General features: G+C 42.0%; 1 protein-coding gene across 1 annotated transcript; it reads left to right on the forward strand.

The window, feature by feature from the left end:
• Positions 1-409: 409 nt before the first annotated feature.
• LOC115080344 (vomeronasal type-2 receptor 1-like) lies at positions 410-18,017 on the forward strand. Its single transcript, XM_029584493.1, has 9 exons — positions 410-519; positions 1,981-2,211; positions 4,534-4,825; positions 5,123-5,947; positions 7,431-7,609; positions 10,191-10,410; positions 11,885-12,109; positions 15,705-15,828; positions 17,095-18,017. Exons 1-9 carry the CDS (start codon positions 410-412, stop codon positions 18,015-18,017), a joined length of 3,129 nt encoding a protein of 1,042 aa, XP_029440353.1.
• The last annotated feature ends 1,278 nt before the right edge of the window (positions 18,018-19,295 follow it).

A 19,295-nucleotide genomic window follows, 5' to 3' on the forward strand; every position in this document is an offset into this window, starting at 1 on the left:
TTTGATAGTGCTTTTTCTGTGGAGGCAAACCACTCGTTGGCAGTGTAAAAGCAGAAAGATAATAGCGGCCTAAGATTGATTGATCAGACCTATGGAAATAACCAAAGCTATTGAAATGCTAAAGCATGTCAAAGGTTAGCCAGAATGCTAAAGTATGTCAAAGATCGGTGTTAAATATTGCTTCTGCCTTCTAGCCTCAACTTACAAGAGGTCAGTATTATTTTCATATATGAGATAGGAAAACAGTACTAATTAGCTGAAAAATGTTATGCAAAGAAAATAACCTATTAGTTTGCAGATTAGGAGGAGGAGACAAATTAAAACACAGCCTCAGATCAACAATTTTGGCATTTACTTTACTCTGCATTGCTCTGCAAGATATCTTTACTAATAAAAAAAAATTCTCTTTATGGACCGTCAGTGTTCAGTGCTTATTCCAACAGTGGCAAATGCCCACAACAATTCTGATACCCCGTCTGAGGAGGCTGCAGAGAGGGTCCATGTGGTGTTCCCTGATTGGTAAGTAAGGGATTTTCCTTTGTCTCAATACAGGAACGCTTGGGGGTGACATTTGCTGCAATTTTGGTGGGTTTCAGGGGTACCTGCTGGAGAGAGGGACTTTAAAGTTGGGTGGGGGGTTAGATAAGAGCCAATTGACCCTTTGACTAACATTGCGGGGACATCAGGAGGCATCTTAGTGTTCCAGCTTCCGCACAATGGTTTAGCAAAACAATAACAGTGCTGACTTTTTTCCTGTCATCCCCATTATTTTATTTACATCAAATTGCCTATGCATGAACTACTTTGCATGCATTATATGCATGTAAATGCAGGGAAAGCAGCTTACTTCAATAGGGGAGGAAGTCATTTAAAATACTGTGCAATATCACGATAAACTTGTCTTAGTGAATCTAGGCCCAAATTTGGTATAGGCATTAGATGAAGATGGAATTGCTAATTGCGTTCTTCTGAATACCATCAGAAGGTCAACAATCTTTCGTTTCATTCACTTTGTTTTGTTACATTTTATATCATTCTGGTCAAATTCCTCTCTCCCAATGTTTTTTAAGTGCAAGCTAAAACCCATTAGCTGCCCCTTAATTACTTTTTTAGTGCACTCTAATTTGACTTAGTGCCCACTGATTTGATCAAGTGCAGAGTTCGTTTTTGGCCATCACGAGTTGTATTCTGACTTCCACCTGAAAAGGAGCAGAAGTACAAAGGTGCAGGTAACAGCCCGATGGGCGCCGGCCTCACCCCAAAACCCAATCCTTTTCTTTTGGCGCGCTCTGCGGTGTGCGGATTTAAAAAGAAGAGTCGTTCATGCCCGGCCCATGTACTCGAGTATATGGGCTTTTTAACACGAGCAACTCTTTTAAAATTCATCCCAAAGAGTTAATCTTCCTATCTTTAAAATGGCAAGAAAAAAAACAATGAAAGAATCTGAAATTAGAACAAATGTGTGTGCTGCCTCCCATTTGCCCAGAGGACACGTCAGGCTGTGATTATTACCAGCACTCGTTATTATAAGTCGTGCACCTACTCATCACGTAATGAGCGTAGGAAGGCACCTGAGTACCACATTGGATAATTGTAGCTGCGCCACTTCAGGGTCAGTGAAGAACCCCCAGGCAGAGAAGATATAAACTCATTGCCTCTAGTCACAGACGAGTTGCATATTTATTCGCAGGTGAAAACGTTTTTGGCATCCTCTTCTCTCCACATCTCAAACTATATTTGTTTAGACTTTCCCTTCTCCTTTCCTTGGTTTTCCTTCTCCAGATCCTGCTCTTTGTAGTCAATCTATCTATAGCTATTTCATCGTCACTTCTTCATTTTATGTTCTTCATATTTTTTGATCTTTTTCCTTGTCTCTTCTCTTTAGATCTCACATTGTGTTTGATTTCTCTCTGCTTATGCATCACTTTGCTCGATTTATTCCCATCCCTTTTTCTTTGTATCTTCTGTGCATCCTGTAAGCTTTGTGAATGAGGGCAAGGAAATGAGTCCTTTTGATTGGCTGAATCTTCTGCTGCTTGCTATTAACATGGGAAAAGCCTCAGTGCCAGGATACAAGCTGGAGCTCCAGAAGATGAGCCCTTTCACCATGGATGGAGACTTCGTCCTTGGAGTGATTGCTTTGGCTCATTCTAGGGTGGTTTACCCAATCCTTGACTTCAGAGACCCCCCTAAGCCAGCACACTGTGAGGGGTAAGACTCCACAAATGGGAAATTAATGTTTTTAGTTTTATTGCTAACCAGGAAAGAGACTTGGTAATAAACTGGGCCCAGATTATGACATTGCCTATCATTTTTTTGGAGCTGCAGAAAATACTCCAAATTTCACCCTCTTTTTTGTGCAGCTAGGTCTGCAATAGAAAATAACATGTGTAGACTTGAAGGTGCAATCTGCATGTGTTCTTTTTCTAAAACACACTACTGTTGATAGCTCCTCTAAAGTGGATAAAAGTACATTGAACATACTTCTAGCTAGATTGAGGGAAAGCATTTTAATTGACCCAGGTCAGTCTATATTAACCCATGCGTATTGCTTTGAAAACTATCCTCATAAAGTACTACTAGTATTACTACTACTACTACTCATTAATAGACATTAATAGACATACACAACACTGACTAGACATGCACAAGTATATGATTGCAAAGGGGCTGCTATTCCAAAGAATTAGCTACTTCATTTATTTATTTATTTATTTATTTTTTAATTTTTATATACCGATGTTCCTGTATACAATACATATCGCACCGGTTTTAAGGAGTTAGGTGCTGTATCTTCCTGAAAGAAAGTTCTAGGCACCTATTTTCACTTCGTTCCTACATTAAGGCACCAAACATGTGGATGGGGAAAGCATTATGGCATCCACATTGAAAGTGACTGAGAAGTGTATGATCATCCCAGAAATCATTTAGTTGATTTAAAGCAGCACCTTCAATCCCTTTTGCAAGAAATGGAAGCAAAGAGTTTGAACGCTAGATGGTTAAATCAGTAGGATCTAAGCTAGACCTCTTTAAAAAAATGGTTTAACACCGGCATGCTTTAACTGAACAGGGAAATAATCGTCAGTGAATGACAAATTTGGTTATGATAGATACTTCTTGCTGATATTGGGGATCATTTATTTAAAAAATGAATGGCAACCCAGCGGCCATTTTGTTTCATTTTATTATATCCAATGTAAACAAACAACTAATCCCCCCCAAAATGAAATTTGAGGCAAAAATAGTCCAAAATGAAAGAATAAGCCCAAATGAAATATTTTGGCTATGTACAGCCCCAGTTGATATTGCTTGGGTTGGGTTAGGGAACACTGCACATAATTTTATATTTGTAAAACTATTCACACTGTTTAGAAGAAAAACTTTTACTCACAGAAAAAATATGTGCAAAGTTTAGTGTTCATAGGGGGTTCATAAGGTTGGATAAGCACACATTCTTCAGCCTGATCTCTGCACAGTTCATTCAGACTCCCCTCACACACACACACACACACACACACAGTCAATACTACACAATAAACACATTTAAAGTCACTTTACACCAGGTAACTAGCATGTGTTAAAATACAGGAGTTAGTTGAAAAAATGTATGCATTTGTCTTTTAAAATAGAAACTTACTCGTGCAACTGATGGTCTTGTCCCAGAAACGCTCCTAGACATTCTCTTCTTCACATGCGTCTACATGCATGCAAAAGTAAATATAAATATATCTTTTGACTCATGGAATACATAAGTAGAGGATACTTATGCACAGATATGCTAATTTTTATGCAAGTAATGTTTTAAATATTCACCTTTTAGTGTGAAAAGAACACCTCTGCACACTGGATGGGTCAGAATGTTTTGCTGCCCTCATCTACTATATTTTTATTTCCCAATGCAATCAATTATCAAATAAACTAGTTATTAATCACAGAGGTAAGTATGATCCATGGCCACTGTCACAGACTGGCTACTGGACTTGATGGTCCATTGGTCTGGCCCAGCCTGGCACTTCTTATGTGCTTATCTATGCACATGTGAAACTTCTATAAAAAGGGTACATGTCAATGAAAAATCTGGCCCATGTTGGATATATACAATGGTTTTACGGTTATCAGAAAGGAAAGGGATTCTATTGATATTGCATATTCTAAAAGTGACTGATTTGTGCAACTTTTAAATATACTTTATGATCTTTTACCATTGACCTTTTGTTTTCCCCCTAAGAATTTTGTCTTCAATTTCAACAAATTATGCTGGCTGTGTTTAGATTAACTGTTCGGGAAGGTTCTGTTTTACATGCTTTTAGTTTGACTGTTATTATTTTGTTATGACGTTTTATTCAGTGGAAGATTTCTTATAGATTTGTTTATTGTATTGACATTTATTTTAGTTTTCTGAAGTGTATTTTATTTGATGATTTGATTTATTTTTAATTATCAACCACTTTGGGCCTTTCTAGATAAGGCAGGATAAAAGTTAAATAAATAGAAAAATAATATGTTAAAAGTAGGTTGGTTTATTCCCAACAGATTTCAGATCCGGTATTACCGTGACATATTGGCCATCATGTTTGCCATTGAAGAAATTAACCAGAACCAACAACTGCTGCCAAACCACACTCTAGGCTTCCAGATCTTGGACTCTTGTTTTTCAGAGGTAGTCGCTCTCCAGGACACTCTGCTGCTACTATCTGGAGGAAACCAAACCCTCCCAAATTATAATTGTGAGGCTGAAATGGCTCTGGCAGGCATCATTGGAGAGATCTACTCTTCAGTGTCTGAAGTCATGGCCAGGATACTAGGGGTTTACAGGATCCCACAGGTATGAGATTCCTCAATGTCTTTGTCAAAGACCCATTGGGTTACCACTTGATTCTATTTTATCTTCACAAACCTAGATATTGCCTCATTGCAATCATGGACTTCCAGTTCCTTCTTATCTTAGAGAAACTGAAACTACAGATCCATTTATCTGAGGCAAATCCCAGGACAGGCTCACACACTCCAGACGAAATAGAAACCCTTAAAATATTCTGAACATTGCTCACCATAGTCATTAATATGTTTTATGACCCCTGAGGATATATATGAGACAAATGATGGAAATCTTTATTTACAGATCAGCATCTCAGCACAGCACCCAATGCTGAGTGATAAGCTCCAGTTCCCATCTTTCCTACGCACCTTCCCTGCAGCTACCCTGCTGCCCCGGGCTATGGCTCAGATGCTCCACCACTTCAACTGGACATGGGTGGGGATCTTGTTTTCCAATGCAGATATTACCAGCCTGCAAAGTCAGAAGATTCGGCAGGAGGTGGTGGAGAATGGTGGCTGTGTGGCTTTCCTGGAGAAGATTGATGATCGCTACCCAAGAGAGAGGCTGGTGAAAGTGGCAGAGGTGATCCATCAGTCCTCAGCAAGGGTGATTGTGTGCATCTGCTTTGAAGTGCACCTCAAGCCTATCCTAGAGCTTCTTTCCCTCTGGAACGTCACTGCCAAAGTCTGGATTTTTTCAACATCTTTTTTCATCATCCCCTACTTCTTCACCAGGGAGTCCTGGAGGCTGCTGAATGGCAGCTTGGTATTCATTGGATCCACCAGTGTCATCCCCCACTTCACGAATTTCTTATACAATATTAGGCCTTCTGCACACCCATGGAGCATCTTCACCAAGCTCTTCTGGGAAAAGGCATTTGGGTGTCAATGGGAAGGACAGAACTTGACTCATGTGGTGACTGGGAAAGACATCATCCCATGCACAGGTGAAGAGGACCTCAAAACTCTGGACCTAGCGATCTTTCAGTTGAATGATTTAAGTGGTACCTATCATGCTTACCTGGCTGTTTATGCTTATGCACATGCTCTGCATAACATGATTTCAGCTGGACCCATGGAAGATCATTTTGGAATAGACACCAACATTCATAATATCAAACCATGGCAGGTACTGGAAAATTAACTGGGACTTTTATAATGCTAAATGCAAACAGGATCCTGGTGATTTGTTACTTTAGAGGTTTGGAAATATATGTGCAAGATGGTCAGGTACTATATTTCTCAATTTTACGCAAGCTTCCAAATGCCAGAGAACATGGCATGACGTTACTGTTTAATTATCAAATTTTAGATTGGTAGAACTGGTGAACAGTTTTTGGCCATTATCTTACAAAGGGTCACTGGCAGACTTGGGGGTTACAACTCCCCTGTGTCTCAACAGTGATCACACAGAAAGTCAATGAATAAACCAGGATTCAAAGTAAAGCACAGGGAAATTAAATGACTCTACCAAGGTCATACAGGGGATGAATGGCCAATGACTTAAGTGACTTGCTCAAAGCTGGAATTAGAATTGAAGCACAGGAAGATTATGTGAATTTTCTAAGATTACATAGATGTAGCTCCCATTTTGGTTGGGCCTTGGTCATGGGGGATCACAGGGAGGCTCACAGACCACGTAAGGCCCCCATGACCTCCCTGATTCCCAAACAAGGATGAAAAGATGAACTTTTTAAGTCCCCTGGGGTTTCTTCCCTCCCTCCCTCCCTCCCTCCTTCTCCGCTCTCCTCTCTCCTCTTCCCCTTTCTCTCTCACTAGCCTCCCTAAAACTCACACTTCTTAGTCTTTTTTTTTCCATTGTACATATGTATATATTTGCAAACGTTGTTTATAATTTAATTCAAACTTTCCCATGTTATCTCCCACCCTCTTTTAATACCTTGTTTACATGTTTTAATCGTTCAATGTAAGGCGCCATGCCTGGCGCCTGTTTATGTTACAATGTGAACCGATATGATATCCTGGATGAATGTCGGTATATAAAAATTTTAAATAAATAAATAAATAAATGTAGTGGGCCCCCTCTTTGACTGGTTGGCTGCATCCAGGGGAACTACATTTGCTAATGTTCGTTCAGTGGGGGAAAGATTCACTTCCTGGTCCCTTGGCATGGTCAGTGGATTCAGTCCTGAAAATCCCATGAATCACTCTAGCTGGGCAAGGGAGTTGCAGGGGAAGACTCAAAAATGCCAGCAAAGTAAAATTAAAAAAAATAAACTATTCCCAATCGCCACTCCACTCACTGTCCATCCAACCAAGGAGAAGAAAAAATAAAATGGCTGACTCCATTTGGTGTTCAAAAGAAAAGTTTTCTTTAGTTTGAAAATAGAAATCCAAGACAGAATTGACAAGATCAGGAGCAACATCAAAAAATAAGTATTGGAAACAATCATTTTCTCCTGGTCCATTATACTCCTCCTGAGTGTTCTCATCCCTGCTACACTTGCTTCCATTCCCCCTAATTTAATCCCAACCTACAATGGGGAAAAGGTGAGAGAAATCCCCTAGTCCTAAAATAGTCCTCAGAATCAAGATCCAACTGGAAAGCCCAAAACTCTCAACGTCTCTTCACCCTTGTCTTTGACTGGTAGCTAGAGAAAAAAGATCAAATGACCCAAATACTTCTGGATACTGGGAGGACGACTTTTCTTCCAGACTGGTCCAAATACAAAGTCACAATAAGCAAATCTTCTTTGTCAGGCCACCTGGAGGATAGCAAAGACCAACAGCAAAAATTATCTTCCCTCTTGATCAGTCCTCTTTCGAAGAGGTAAAGCTTATCAACAGAAGCTCCTTCTCTCTTCTCAGTAGCTCCTTCCATACTCGCCTGCCCCTCTCATTTCTGAGCATGCTCCATGGACACTTTTAGCCCACTGAAGCCTCCCACAAAAAGGTGGCATTACAGCCAGGGAAGGATCCCAAAAATGCCAAAGAAAAAAAGCCCTCCCATTGCCCATGATGGAAAAATATTAGGGGAAATCTTTAATGACAGGTAAAGCCTGGTCACATGCGCACAGGGGTTCTTTCTGCATGCCAGTCCAGCAGAATCGCAAAGAATGCCACACTCAGAGACTCCAAGGCTGCTGTTCTTAGGGACTTTTTGTAAATACGTTACCTTCACTGATGGCAGGGAAAAACAAGGTAGAACTCGAAAATAGAAAAATCCAAGAAACCGGGATGCAAAACCAAACTGAGAAAATCCAAGTAGCACCCCTAGTTTATTGTAAAGCACATTGAAACCGTTTTGTAAAGACCATCAGAATGAGCTCAGTGCAAATATATGTATAGATGTGACCTCAATAGTTTAGTTATCAGTCCACAAGGGTAACATCCAGCTCTTATACGAGCTTGCAACCCATTAGCTGTTTTCCAAAACTCCAAGAACGGCTGATGAGTTGCAGGATTGAATGAGAGCTGATACATCAGTTGAAGTTATAGATATTTCATTCAAGTCATTTAGATCATCTTTGGAGCTGTATCAAACTTCTCTCAAGTGCAAGCAAACTGATACCTTTCGATGAGGTGAAGCCGATTATAAAAGTGCTAGTCCTTGGATGTGTAAGGAGCAGCTTGCTTCAAGCCAGGGTCACTTTTGATGACTCGTCCGATGATTCCAATTGGCGACATGTTTGATACGTCCCAGCCTTTCCTGGGGTGCTCTCAAGCAGGTCAGAAAACACATCGAATCGAGTGCTCCTGCTAGGGCTGGATTTAGGCTTAGGAAACATAGGCATGGGCCTAGGACACCAAATTCTGAAGATACCCAGATAAACAGATCTCCCTATCATGCTGTCTGAGTAGCAGGGGTGAAATCCCCCATCCTCGATCTATCTAGGGGCACCATAATCTTAAATCCAGCCCTGGCTCCTGCAGGAGATTGAATGAAAAGAGCTGGAACCATCTGATGACCCCCTCACAGTCTCGTTGAAATCTACAAGAATCAACTTGTCTGCTCAAGCATTTTTCTATTAAGGTATGTATTTTAATAAGGGGTGAATTTTAAAAGGGTTGCCTGCATTAAAAGACCCATATACATGAGTATATGGCCTGAGCGCGAGCAACTCTTATTTTAAAGCTGGGAAAATACATGCATATATGTACACGCACGCACAACAGAACGCAAACAAATGAGGCAGGGAAGGGACATTCCGTGTAGCGCCAATATTTGCACACATAAATACAGATTTTAAAACTGGCAAATGCAACACGCATTTTGCTGTTACCTGCACATATTTACTTCTGCTCTTTTTCAGGTGTAAGTCTGGATAAAACTTGCTATAGCCAAAAACTGACAGCGAGAGGGATCTGGATAAAGTGGGGGGAGCGTGCAGGCTGATGAACCAGAGGGGTCTCGATAACCTAGAGACAGACTGGGCAAACTGGTGGACCAAGAGGTCAAACTGGTTATTTCCTTCATGTGCGTGTAAAAACCAAGTTCTAAGGAAAGACTCGCGAATAACATTTCCTCACGTAACTGCTTAAAATTAGGAGCACACATATATTGTTAGGTGTATTTAATATTATTTATGTGCACTTACATGGGTGATTTAAAATTCCAGCATATATTTACTCACTTCCACATACACACTTATGTGCACACATGCATGCTCATTTTAAAGTTGCCATCTAAGGGTCTATCTTTTGATCCCAAATCACTACATGACCCGTTCAAGTATCAGATCAAGTTGCATCGTTTTCTAGGGCTTTACAATTAAGATTAATCCCCTTCATTCTTCTTGGATGCCTCCTGGCCCCATCAACGCACATATAGCTACTTTCAGAGAACTGCTGTTACGTGACCTAGAAACCAAGAAACACTCGTACAATAAGAAGAGACCTTTTCAACTTTAGTAGGTAGGAGAAATTGACACTGATTGATCTTGCTACTGATAATTCTTTGGTTATGAAGCCAGCCAATAAGGGAGGTGGCGTTATAATTCAAAATCTCCAACAATATGTCAGTGAAGTCTTGCGTAATTTATGATATGAAGACTTTCACGGATCCTAGACCATCTTTAAAGCGACACATTCAGAAGTTTGTTTACTCTGCCGTACAAGTGGGTTTTCTTACAGCCAAAGAATCATTTTACGTACTAGTTGATTTTTCTACGTATGTCTGTTATTCATATGCTCCCTAAGATACATAAAACTGTGTTGAATCCTCCGGGCCATCCCATCATTTCAGCCAGTGGGTCACTATTGGAACTTTTATTGGCATTTGTTGACATACTGTAAAAAAACGCTGGTTTGGATACTAGATTTTTTTATACAGGACACTTCATATTTTCTAGGGATTATTCAAGAGGTCATCTTTGTTTCTAATGATTGTGTTTTGGTTTCTCTTGATGTAGAATCCCTATGCACGAACATTCCTCAAAGTGCATTCTTACAACTCATCCAAGCAACCATGGACAGCTGTCCTTCACCATGCTGGATTCCATTTGGTTTGTTTCAGAGTTGGCATGCTTGGTACTTTTTAACAGGGTTTTTACGTTGCCTCATCAAATCCATATTCAGACATACGGTGTGGCAATGGGGACAGCCATGGTGCCTGACATAATGATCCTAAAGGTAGCTCATTTGAGGAAACGTTTTGTAGTCCTCTCATTGGTATGCACAGATCCATTCATGTGATTAAAAATAACCTAAGAGTGCTATTTGGATTTTCTCTGTTAGGGGAAAACAAAGTCCATATGAAGTTCACAAAAATAAACTCAATCTCTTTCCACAAAAATTGAACAATCTTCCAGCCATCTGGCTGGCGCAAGGATCCTTCCTCCCTGGAGTCTCCTGGTACCTTGTGGGAGGAGCAGGCTTAGCTTCTCCTCCTTTTTCTCTGGACTCTCTTTCTCTCTCACGTCACTGAACTTTTACCACTCCTCCAAGGAGCAATTTCTTCTGGCAGGCAAAAAAAGTATTTTCTGTTTCTCTCTTCACTTCAGCAAACTTGCAGGTGGAAGGAGGAGTGTGGCTGCCCCAGTGGTGGATGGATCCTTCCCCTAAAACAAACAAATAAAATAAAAGTCTAAATAAATGATATAAACTCCAACTAAAAGGCAGTACTAATGCCTCAACGCAAACTTAACTAAAGTATATCAAAATTATAAAGCTAAGGAAATGAAGAGATTATGAAAATTAAGAGGTAGATTTTATAAGGCCCGCGTGCGCGTCCATGAGTGCGCGGTTCCCGGCGTGCGCACATGGACGTGGCTATTTTATAACATGCGGGCGTCGGTGCACACGTGTTATAAAATATGAATCCCATGTGCACACGCACACCGGATTTTAATATCCACCCGCGCATGTGCGGACGGATGGGCTCTTTCATGCATGGGGGAGGGGGGGGGATGTTGATAGAATCGCATGGCAACACGATCGGGCTTTTGCCCAGTTCCCTCCCAGTCCACTCCTATCCAGTCTACCCCTATCCTTCCTCCCTCTTCCCCTCTCCTTCCCGACCCCTAAACTAACCCCACCTATCCCCAATGTTTCAGTTTTTATACTTACTGCTCCTCCGGACCAGAAGTAAACTCCGCGCACCGGCCGGTACAGCGTCCAATGGCGCTGACTCGGCCCGCCCCTCGCCTCTCCCCTCCCTGCCCAGACCCGGCCCACCCCTTTCTTCGGGCCTGGCGCTTCTGCCCATATCGGGGGTTACACGCGTGGCCGGGCCCTTTCCAAAATGGGCTCGGAGCGCAGGGGCCCAGCCAAACGCGTAACCCCCGAATTTTACGTGCGTGGGCTTCTGAAAATTAGGGCTAAAGGTTTTTAAATCACTGCCTCAGGAGCACGATTTGCACACACAGCCTGCCTCTCTCTAGGAGGGAAAGCCAGGCCTGGATCTATCTGTTTGGGTTGATTGGGGTGAGGTGACAGCTCGAGCTGGATGCCAGGATGCTGGAGGTCTAAGAGAGGGAAAATGGACATCTGGCAAGGTAGAAGCAGAGGTGATTACCCATAAGGGAACCCATAAGTTCTGCAGACTTTTACAGAGATTATCTACCTATTCATCACAATGTTTTTCTTTCATCACCGAATTCTGCAGGTCCTCCATTACCTGAAGGTTGTGCGTTTCACAACAGAGTCCAAAGAGGAAGTCTACTTTGATGAGAATGGGGATGTGCCTGCTGTCTTTGACATCATGAATATCCAGATACACCCGGATGACACCGATGAAGTAATAAAAGTGGGTAGATATGATGCCAGGGAAGCCCCGGGGGATGAAATCATTCTGAATATCACTGCCATCTTGTGGAACCAAAATAATCAGGTGAGGACCAACATACTAATATAGTTGATGATGGTAGTTGAAGACCATTTGACTCATCCTGTCTGCTCAGTTTTTCTGGTCTTTTCCTTTAACGGTGTACCCCAGCTGTTGGCAGTAGGTGTTTGACTGTTTGTAGGATATCACTTTTTGTCTAACTCAGTTTTTTGTTAGCTTCCTCTTTGGATCTCTGTGATCCTGGGTAGATGAGCAGACAAGCTCCCGAATTAAACCAACACTCTCCTCCTCTCTTCCATCATGACTTAGCCAAAAATGTTGTAATAATTTAAATATCCTGCCTCCTATGGCCTTTCTGTACAGCATCAACTCATCTAATCAATTATTTCATTTATAAACTGCTTAAGGCACAAGGCCCTAAGCGACTCACGAACCACATACCTTACTAATTAACCAGCGCAAGCCATAATAAAAGCAAAACAAGTTCTCTGCAGAATACGAATCACAGAGCAAAGTCACTGACTCATATATCCCAGAAGAGAAGACAAATACCGCCTGGCACAGATGGACCTATATATAAAATAAGCACAAGTTACACAAATGCCTTGTACAATTTGGATGGAATCCAGGGGGGCATTCACTCTCGGGCCCTGTTTGCGAGCGTTAGGAATATCCCACGCAGGGAAATGTTCTTGTAAGCCTTAGCACGTGCCAGAGTCCAGCGGAGGTCTGCAGCTGTTTTTCCTTTCCAGGTCTGCTAGGCATTTAGGCAGGGCTCCCCTTCAGGAGCGGAGGGGTATTACACTTGTCTGAAGGGTATAGGAAAGCGAGGGCAAACTGACAGACAACTCAGACAGAGTGAGAGGACGATACAGTTGTACTTGTAATGCGCTCAACTCTGTCTAAGTGCGATGAAGAGTCTCTTTCATCTTATCCGGGCTATTGCTCAGACTACCCTCGATAGATTCCTTTTTATGCCTGTAATTCTCTGCCTGCTTTTATTATCAAAAACTTTAACGCACCCCCCGTCTTTTTCTCTAAAATACCTCACCAATGAGAGATTTCATCTGAGTCAAAGGAACCATCTGGTGGAAATTATTAACCGGTAGTATCTCTGATAAAACGATCCCACTGATTTAGGTGAAAGCGCATCGTTATAATTATAACGATCGTACATGTATTGGCTTTGCATAACCTGAAGGAGAGACAGTGACTGAAGAATATTTCCCCATTTTTGAGACAACTCACCAACCACGCCTGATGCGTAGCTCGCACACCAATACACTCGCTTCACAGACCAGCGCCAAATGGCCTTGCTGGAATGATTTGGAAAGCCAGATCGAGGAACTAGCTTCTAGTTCCCTGTTCCGCAAGGCGGAAGTAAAGAGGGTGCATCACTATCCTGTCTCCGGACCCCACAGAAGCCTACTCGGTAATTAACGTATCCCAGACCCACTGGAACGACACTGAAGATTCCATTAACCTGTTCTGGACCCACCAGAACTAATCTGGAGATCAGCTATAACATGGCTTCCCGCCTTGAATTCTCCTTACTGGCAAAGGGGCCCATCTCTGCAGATGTTTAAGGGAGAATAGGACCAGTAAATGATTTAGTTAGCCAGAGATAACAATTCTACAAGTAAAATCAATACAATCAAGGAAATCTCGAATTCAGGGAAAACTAAACCAGATGGTAACATAAGAAAGTCCACCAGATGGAGCTCTAAGCCTAAAACTCTGTAGCTGTCAACTTAATGGCAGCTACAGATTTTTAGGCTTAGAGCTCCATCTGGTGGACTTTCTTATGTTATCATCTGGTTTCGTTTTATGCCAACAGCATAAAGCTTTAATTATACTATTTATTTTAGTTATTTAAGAAATTTGTGCTGAGGATGGTGCACTCAGAGCTTTGAGAACTTGAAAGGTCAGTTGTGACCCTGACAAGAGGTTGAATAATCCCTGTAAAATCTGATGAAGCAATAAGGATTACAGAGTGAGGAATGAGCAGCCACCGAGCGTAATACATGGAATAACAACATGAATTAAGCATTGCATTCAATCTCTCCTTTAATAAATAGTTCAAAGTGGAACTGGATTTCTTGACTCGCAGAAGACATTTGCTCCATAAACACGATAGTCGGACATCTAGAACATTGCTGGCATAAATCTAAACTGGACATCGATAAACATTCAAATTTAGGCAATATGTAAAAAAAAAAAAAAAAAAGCTATTGATGGAGCGTTTCTCCTCTTTAATTAAGGCAGCACGGAACACTATTAAGGAAATGTTCCACATGGCTAAGGATCTTCCAGATTCCACCTCGCAGGGATGCAGGAGCATTTAATCAGATCTTGAGAGTGAGAATTTAGCAAGGTTCTTTGCAAACAAAATAAGTTATACATGCCAAGATCTGGAGTGTACGGTTCAAGAATCTTCAGAGAATATTAAGGAACATTAAAAAAAAGGTGGAGCTCTCTACCTTTTTAGTGAATATAGAAAAGGTTGCCTTGATTTCCGAGAAGACAAACTTCATCACTTACCTTAATAATTCATGCCCGCCATGGCTGATTAAATGAGCCAGCAGGGGTGTAACAGGGTACAGGACACCCAAAGTTACAGGCTCATGGAGTGAGTGTAATCTTATCCAGGGTTTGCATTAGGGATGTCTGTGGCCTACATTTTTGTTTTGGTTAATTGCTTTCATTTTGGGGCCATTTTTGGCCTATAATAAGATTTTTTTTTCACTTTCTTTAGTTATTATTTGTTTAAAAAAAAAAAACAGTACACATTATTTTAAAATAGCAGGCACTATTTTCCAAACAATTTGAAACAAAATGTATGTTTTCTTCCAGAGTCATTTTCAATTTGCTTCAGTTAAATGGTCATTTTCAGTTTGGATTTCCATTCGCTTTGAAACAAATGCACAATTCTAATTTGGATATTTCCTTCTGCTCATAAGAGCAGTGAGCATGAGATTCCTAGAGAACAGGATCCCAAGTACAGAAACTCCCTAATTAGGACAGACTGAAAATGCTAGCAGTAGGAAGGAGAATCAGTTTTGTTGGCCAGAACAGGAGACTGGTTTTGTGTCAACCATTTTCTACCACCAAGAAGAGAGTCCTGCGTTGTGTCTTTGCTGAGGAGAAGCTGTGCTTGCATTTGGGGTTTCTGTTTGCAAACTGTGCTAGAGAACCACAGATTGTGTACTGACAGGAGAGAGAGGAGCCGGCAGCAAGAGGAAGATGTCTGAAGCACGGGCCGCTGGCTCCACTCTCCAGTGTGTCGGGTTGGGTGGTAAGTGGGGCTCACAACAGCTGACTTTTGACCTTTCAGCGTGCACCATCTCGGGAGAGGGAACAGCAGTGGTTGGAGCAGCAAACCATTCTGGGCCAGAAGGAAGGGAGCAATGCCTGCTTTTGGGGTCTTCGGTCAGGAAACTGCTCTTCGGCCATGGGGGCCTTCCCCAATTTCTTTGTCCTGCGGGCAATATCAGGGAAGAGAGGGGCAGCCCTTATGCAGCTGCATTGGGAGGGGTCACTGATGCCTCCTAGAGGATGTGACAGCACAGGTCACACATCTGGTAGCAGGTAATGACCATAAGCCTATGTAGCTATGTTCTAATCTATCTATAATCCTCAGACGCCTCGCTCTGTCTGCAGTGAGAGCTGCCCCGTTGGATACAGGAAGTCTGCCAGAATGGGACAGCCCAGCTGCTGTTTCGACTGCGTCCCTTGCTCTGCTGGAGAAATAGCCAATGAAACGGGTGAGAGCAGCCTCTGGAGCATCTGTGAGATAATGGGAGCCTCTAACAAGCCAAGGCTTTAATGTATCAAGGCTATGATGCAGTAGATCCTGGGCTTGCCATGAATGAGTTTGGCTGAATCGTTTCAGTTCCATAACTGCTAAGTTTGTCCATGAGCCGATCCTTGTTTTACATCCACTGCAGGCTAGGATCTGCAGTTCCAATTTCATGGCATCCACTGTAAATATTTGTGATATTTTAATTGGTGGATTTGTTGTGGGGTTTTTTTTTTCTTTTAAACTTTAAAAAAAAAATGGAAGCTCTATACTGACAATGAGGCAAGAACGGATGTTTTAGCCTGACTCCAATGCCATGAAGCTTACTGATGATCCTAATTGCCCATCAAAACCCATGAGTCTCTGTGTTCCTGAACAGATTTCATCCATGAGTGAGTCCCACTGTCAGGACAGCCAGTTACAGAAATGTTGAAAGAGCCAACACTGGGCATTCAATTCTCACTGCTCTCTTTCCTTAATCTGACTCAGGTTCCCACAACTCAGCTTCTATGCTCCACTATTGCACAATAGGGCATCTCTGCAGCCTGACATACTTTATAGTGACCCAACTGATGCGATGGAAGGACACTTGTCAACTTAATATTTCCTGTTTCGGGGTACCACGGGATTATTTTTATGTTCTTCTAATGAAAGCCATCTTAATAAAATTGATTCAAATAGTGAAAGAAACCCCTGCGTCACTAGGTAATGCTTCCAGTTTTACGGCATTGAAGCCTTGACCTCAAGGCTGCAGGATATCGTTAATGTGGCTTCCAGGCCTGATATTTGCAATGCAAATGGAACATGAGGAGGGTAATTTTCAGATATCCAACATAGACTAAAGTCTGCGCGCACTTTTTAATCAAAGGCTGTAGCCAGAGTTTTCAGAGCAGATTTATTTATGCAGATTCACGAGTGCACACAGACTCCCAAGTGGCAGAGATGCACAATTACATCTTGGTGCACAGTTTCAGAAATCCACACCCCAAAATGCCTCTGGTGAATGCATAAAAAACGTTTTAGTGAAATAGTGTTGCAAGCAATACTTTAATGTGTATAGCACCTGCTCCCCCCCAGTTCTTTTCAAAGAACCACTAATGTGCATACAAATGGGTTTTATGTGCATAAGTGCCTTTGAAAATTGCCCCCAAAGTCTTGTAATGTTATTGCATAGATGGACAGATTGTGTCCAGAGCTTGGACTTGTGACTGGGGTTATTCCTCTCTTTCAGATATAACTGAGTGCTGGAAGTGCCCAGAAGACCAATGGCCCAATGAGAATAGAGACAAGTGCCTTCCAAAAACCATCGAGTTCCTGTCCTACCAGGAACCCTTGGGAGCAGCCTTAGTTTCTGTTGCTGTCATCTTATCTTTGGCCTCCATCCTCATCCTCTTCATCTTCTACCTGTTCCAGGACACGCCCATTGTCAGAGCCAATAACCGGGGCCTCAGCTACCTTCTCCTCTGTACCCTCTCACTCTGCTTCCTCTGCTCCTTGACATTTGTTGGATTTCCCATGAAGCTCACTTGCATGATCCGCCAGCCCGCCTTTGGACTCATCTTCACTATTAGTGTCTCTTGCATATTGGCAAAAACAGTTACGGTGATCATTGCCTTCAAGGCTGTCAACCCTCACAATCAGCTCAGAAAATGGATTGGGCCAAAGATACCGAACCTTATCATTGTTTTCTGCTCCCTCATCCAGCTAGTTATCTGTACTTATTGGATTTCCAGCCATCCTTCCTTTCCTGAGTACAACCGCAGATCTGAAAGTGGGAAGATAATCGTTGAGTGCAATGATGGGTTGACCATTCTCTTCTACTGCATGCTGGGATATATGGGCTTCCTGGCCATCATTAGCTTCATTGTGGCCTTCCTGGCTAGGACATTGCCTGACAGCTTCAATGAGGCCAAGTTTATCACCTTCAGCATGCTGGTCTTTGTGAGCGTCTGGCTGTCTTTCATTCCCGCCTACCTCAGCACACAAGGGAAGTACATGGTGGCAGTGGAGATCTTCACCATCCTGTCCTCCGGTGCAGGGTTACTTTTCCTAATCTTTTTCCCCAAGTGCTACATTATTCTCCTGCAGCCAGAGATGAACACCAAAGGACACTTAGTAGGAAAAAAAAGCAACATGGAAACAAAGTTGAAATAATGTGCCCTGAACAGGAATACAGAGGCTTTCACCTTTAGTACAGGATAGCTCAGCTCATGAATAGATTAGCCATTACCTTGAATACTGAATTGGTTAGGGGATTGGTACAGCAATACAGGGTCTCTCACCTTTAGTACTGGATGGGCGCAATGATACCAGGTCTTTCACCTCTAGTACTGGATAGCTTAGTGGATGGACACATGGCTGCTATTGGTAGAGTAGCACCTATCTGGCCCAATCCTGTTGTTCAAGGTCAGAACCAGGTATGTGCAGTGGAGAAAGAAACACTTACTATGAATTAGGAAATAACACAGCTCATTTCAGTGACTGCATGCAAAGTTACTTTACTTTAAAAATTGGGACAGAGTATAATAAATATTTACATGGTTGCATGTTTTTTTTTTCATAGGGATTGTGCCAGTAATTTCTCATGTATGCCTTGCAAAAGCCCCTTGGGACACTGGGGGTAAATCCAGTGTGTGGGGGGGGGGGGGGCAGGGGGCGATTAACCTCCTGGTTCATTGGTATAGTGGTGGATACAGTCATCAAAATCACACTCACCCCACACTTTTGGATCATTGGTCAGTAGTATTCTCAGGTGAAAATAGTTCCAATGAATAAGTATGGAGTCCAAAACTAATTTTCAATGAAAATGTATTTAATGCTTAAAAATAAGAATCCAGGCCAGTATGGAAAAAATTAGGAACATCACCACAAAAATTATAATTAAAAAAGCAATATTCTCTTTGTCCATGGTAAATCCCCCTAGCAGATCTTCTCCCAACTTAACCAGTGTCAAACTCTAGAATTCCTTCCTCTTGGAGGGTAGGATTAACCTCTCTCAAGTTCCAGCACTGTTCAACAATAGATCTTTCACTCTTACTCAGCCTGTGCTTGCTCATGCTCACTTAGAGACTGGGTACTGAAGATTCTGGGAAATGTAGTCCCCTTTGGCAGCCATCTTAATTTGTCTTTATTTTTACAGATTGCTAGATCCTATCTACCAGTATATCATTTGTACTGGGACTCCAACAACACCACAAACTTCTCACCCTTACCCTTTGGATTATGGGTTATTAGCTGTTGACATCTGTGGTGGACTAGTGGTGTTTGTGGAAGTCCCTACACAAATGAACATGTCACAAAGGTCCAGAATTTCATTGATTTGTGTGCCTATCCATGTTCCAGATGGCATTCCCAATGCACTCCTAATGATACACCTAGGCTGCCAAGTGTTAATGATATCCTGATTGATATGGATGAAGATCAATAAGCAAT

This window comes from Rhinatrema bivittatum, chromosome 19 (assembly GCF_901001135.1).
Source record: "Rhinatrema bivittatum chromosome 19, aRhiBiv1.1, whole genome shotgun sequence".
Lineage (NCBI taxonomy): Eukaryota > Metazoa > Chordata > Amphibia > Gymnophiona > Rhinatrematidae > Rhinatrema > Rhinatrema bivittatum.

Excerpts from the sequence above, each read along its gene's own strand:
- LOC115080344 (XM_029584493.1), top strand. The coding sequence starts at position 410 with ATGGACCGTCAGTGTTCAGTGCTTATTCCAACAGTGGCAAATGCCCAC. Across the intron at positions 4,826-5,122 it reads GGGTTTACAGGATCCCACAG|ATCAGCATCTCAGCACAGCA; the intron begins GTATGAGATTCC and ends CTTTATTTACAG. Across the intron at positions 7,610-10,190 it reads ATCAGTCCTCTTTCGAAGAG|AATCCCTATGCACGAACATT; the intron begins GTAAAGCTTATC and ends CTCTTGATGTAG.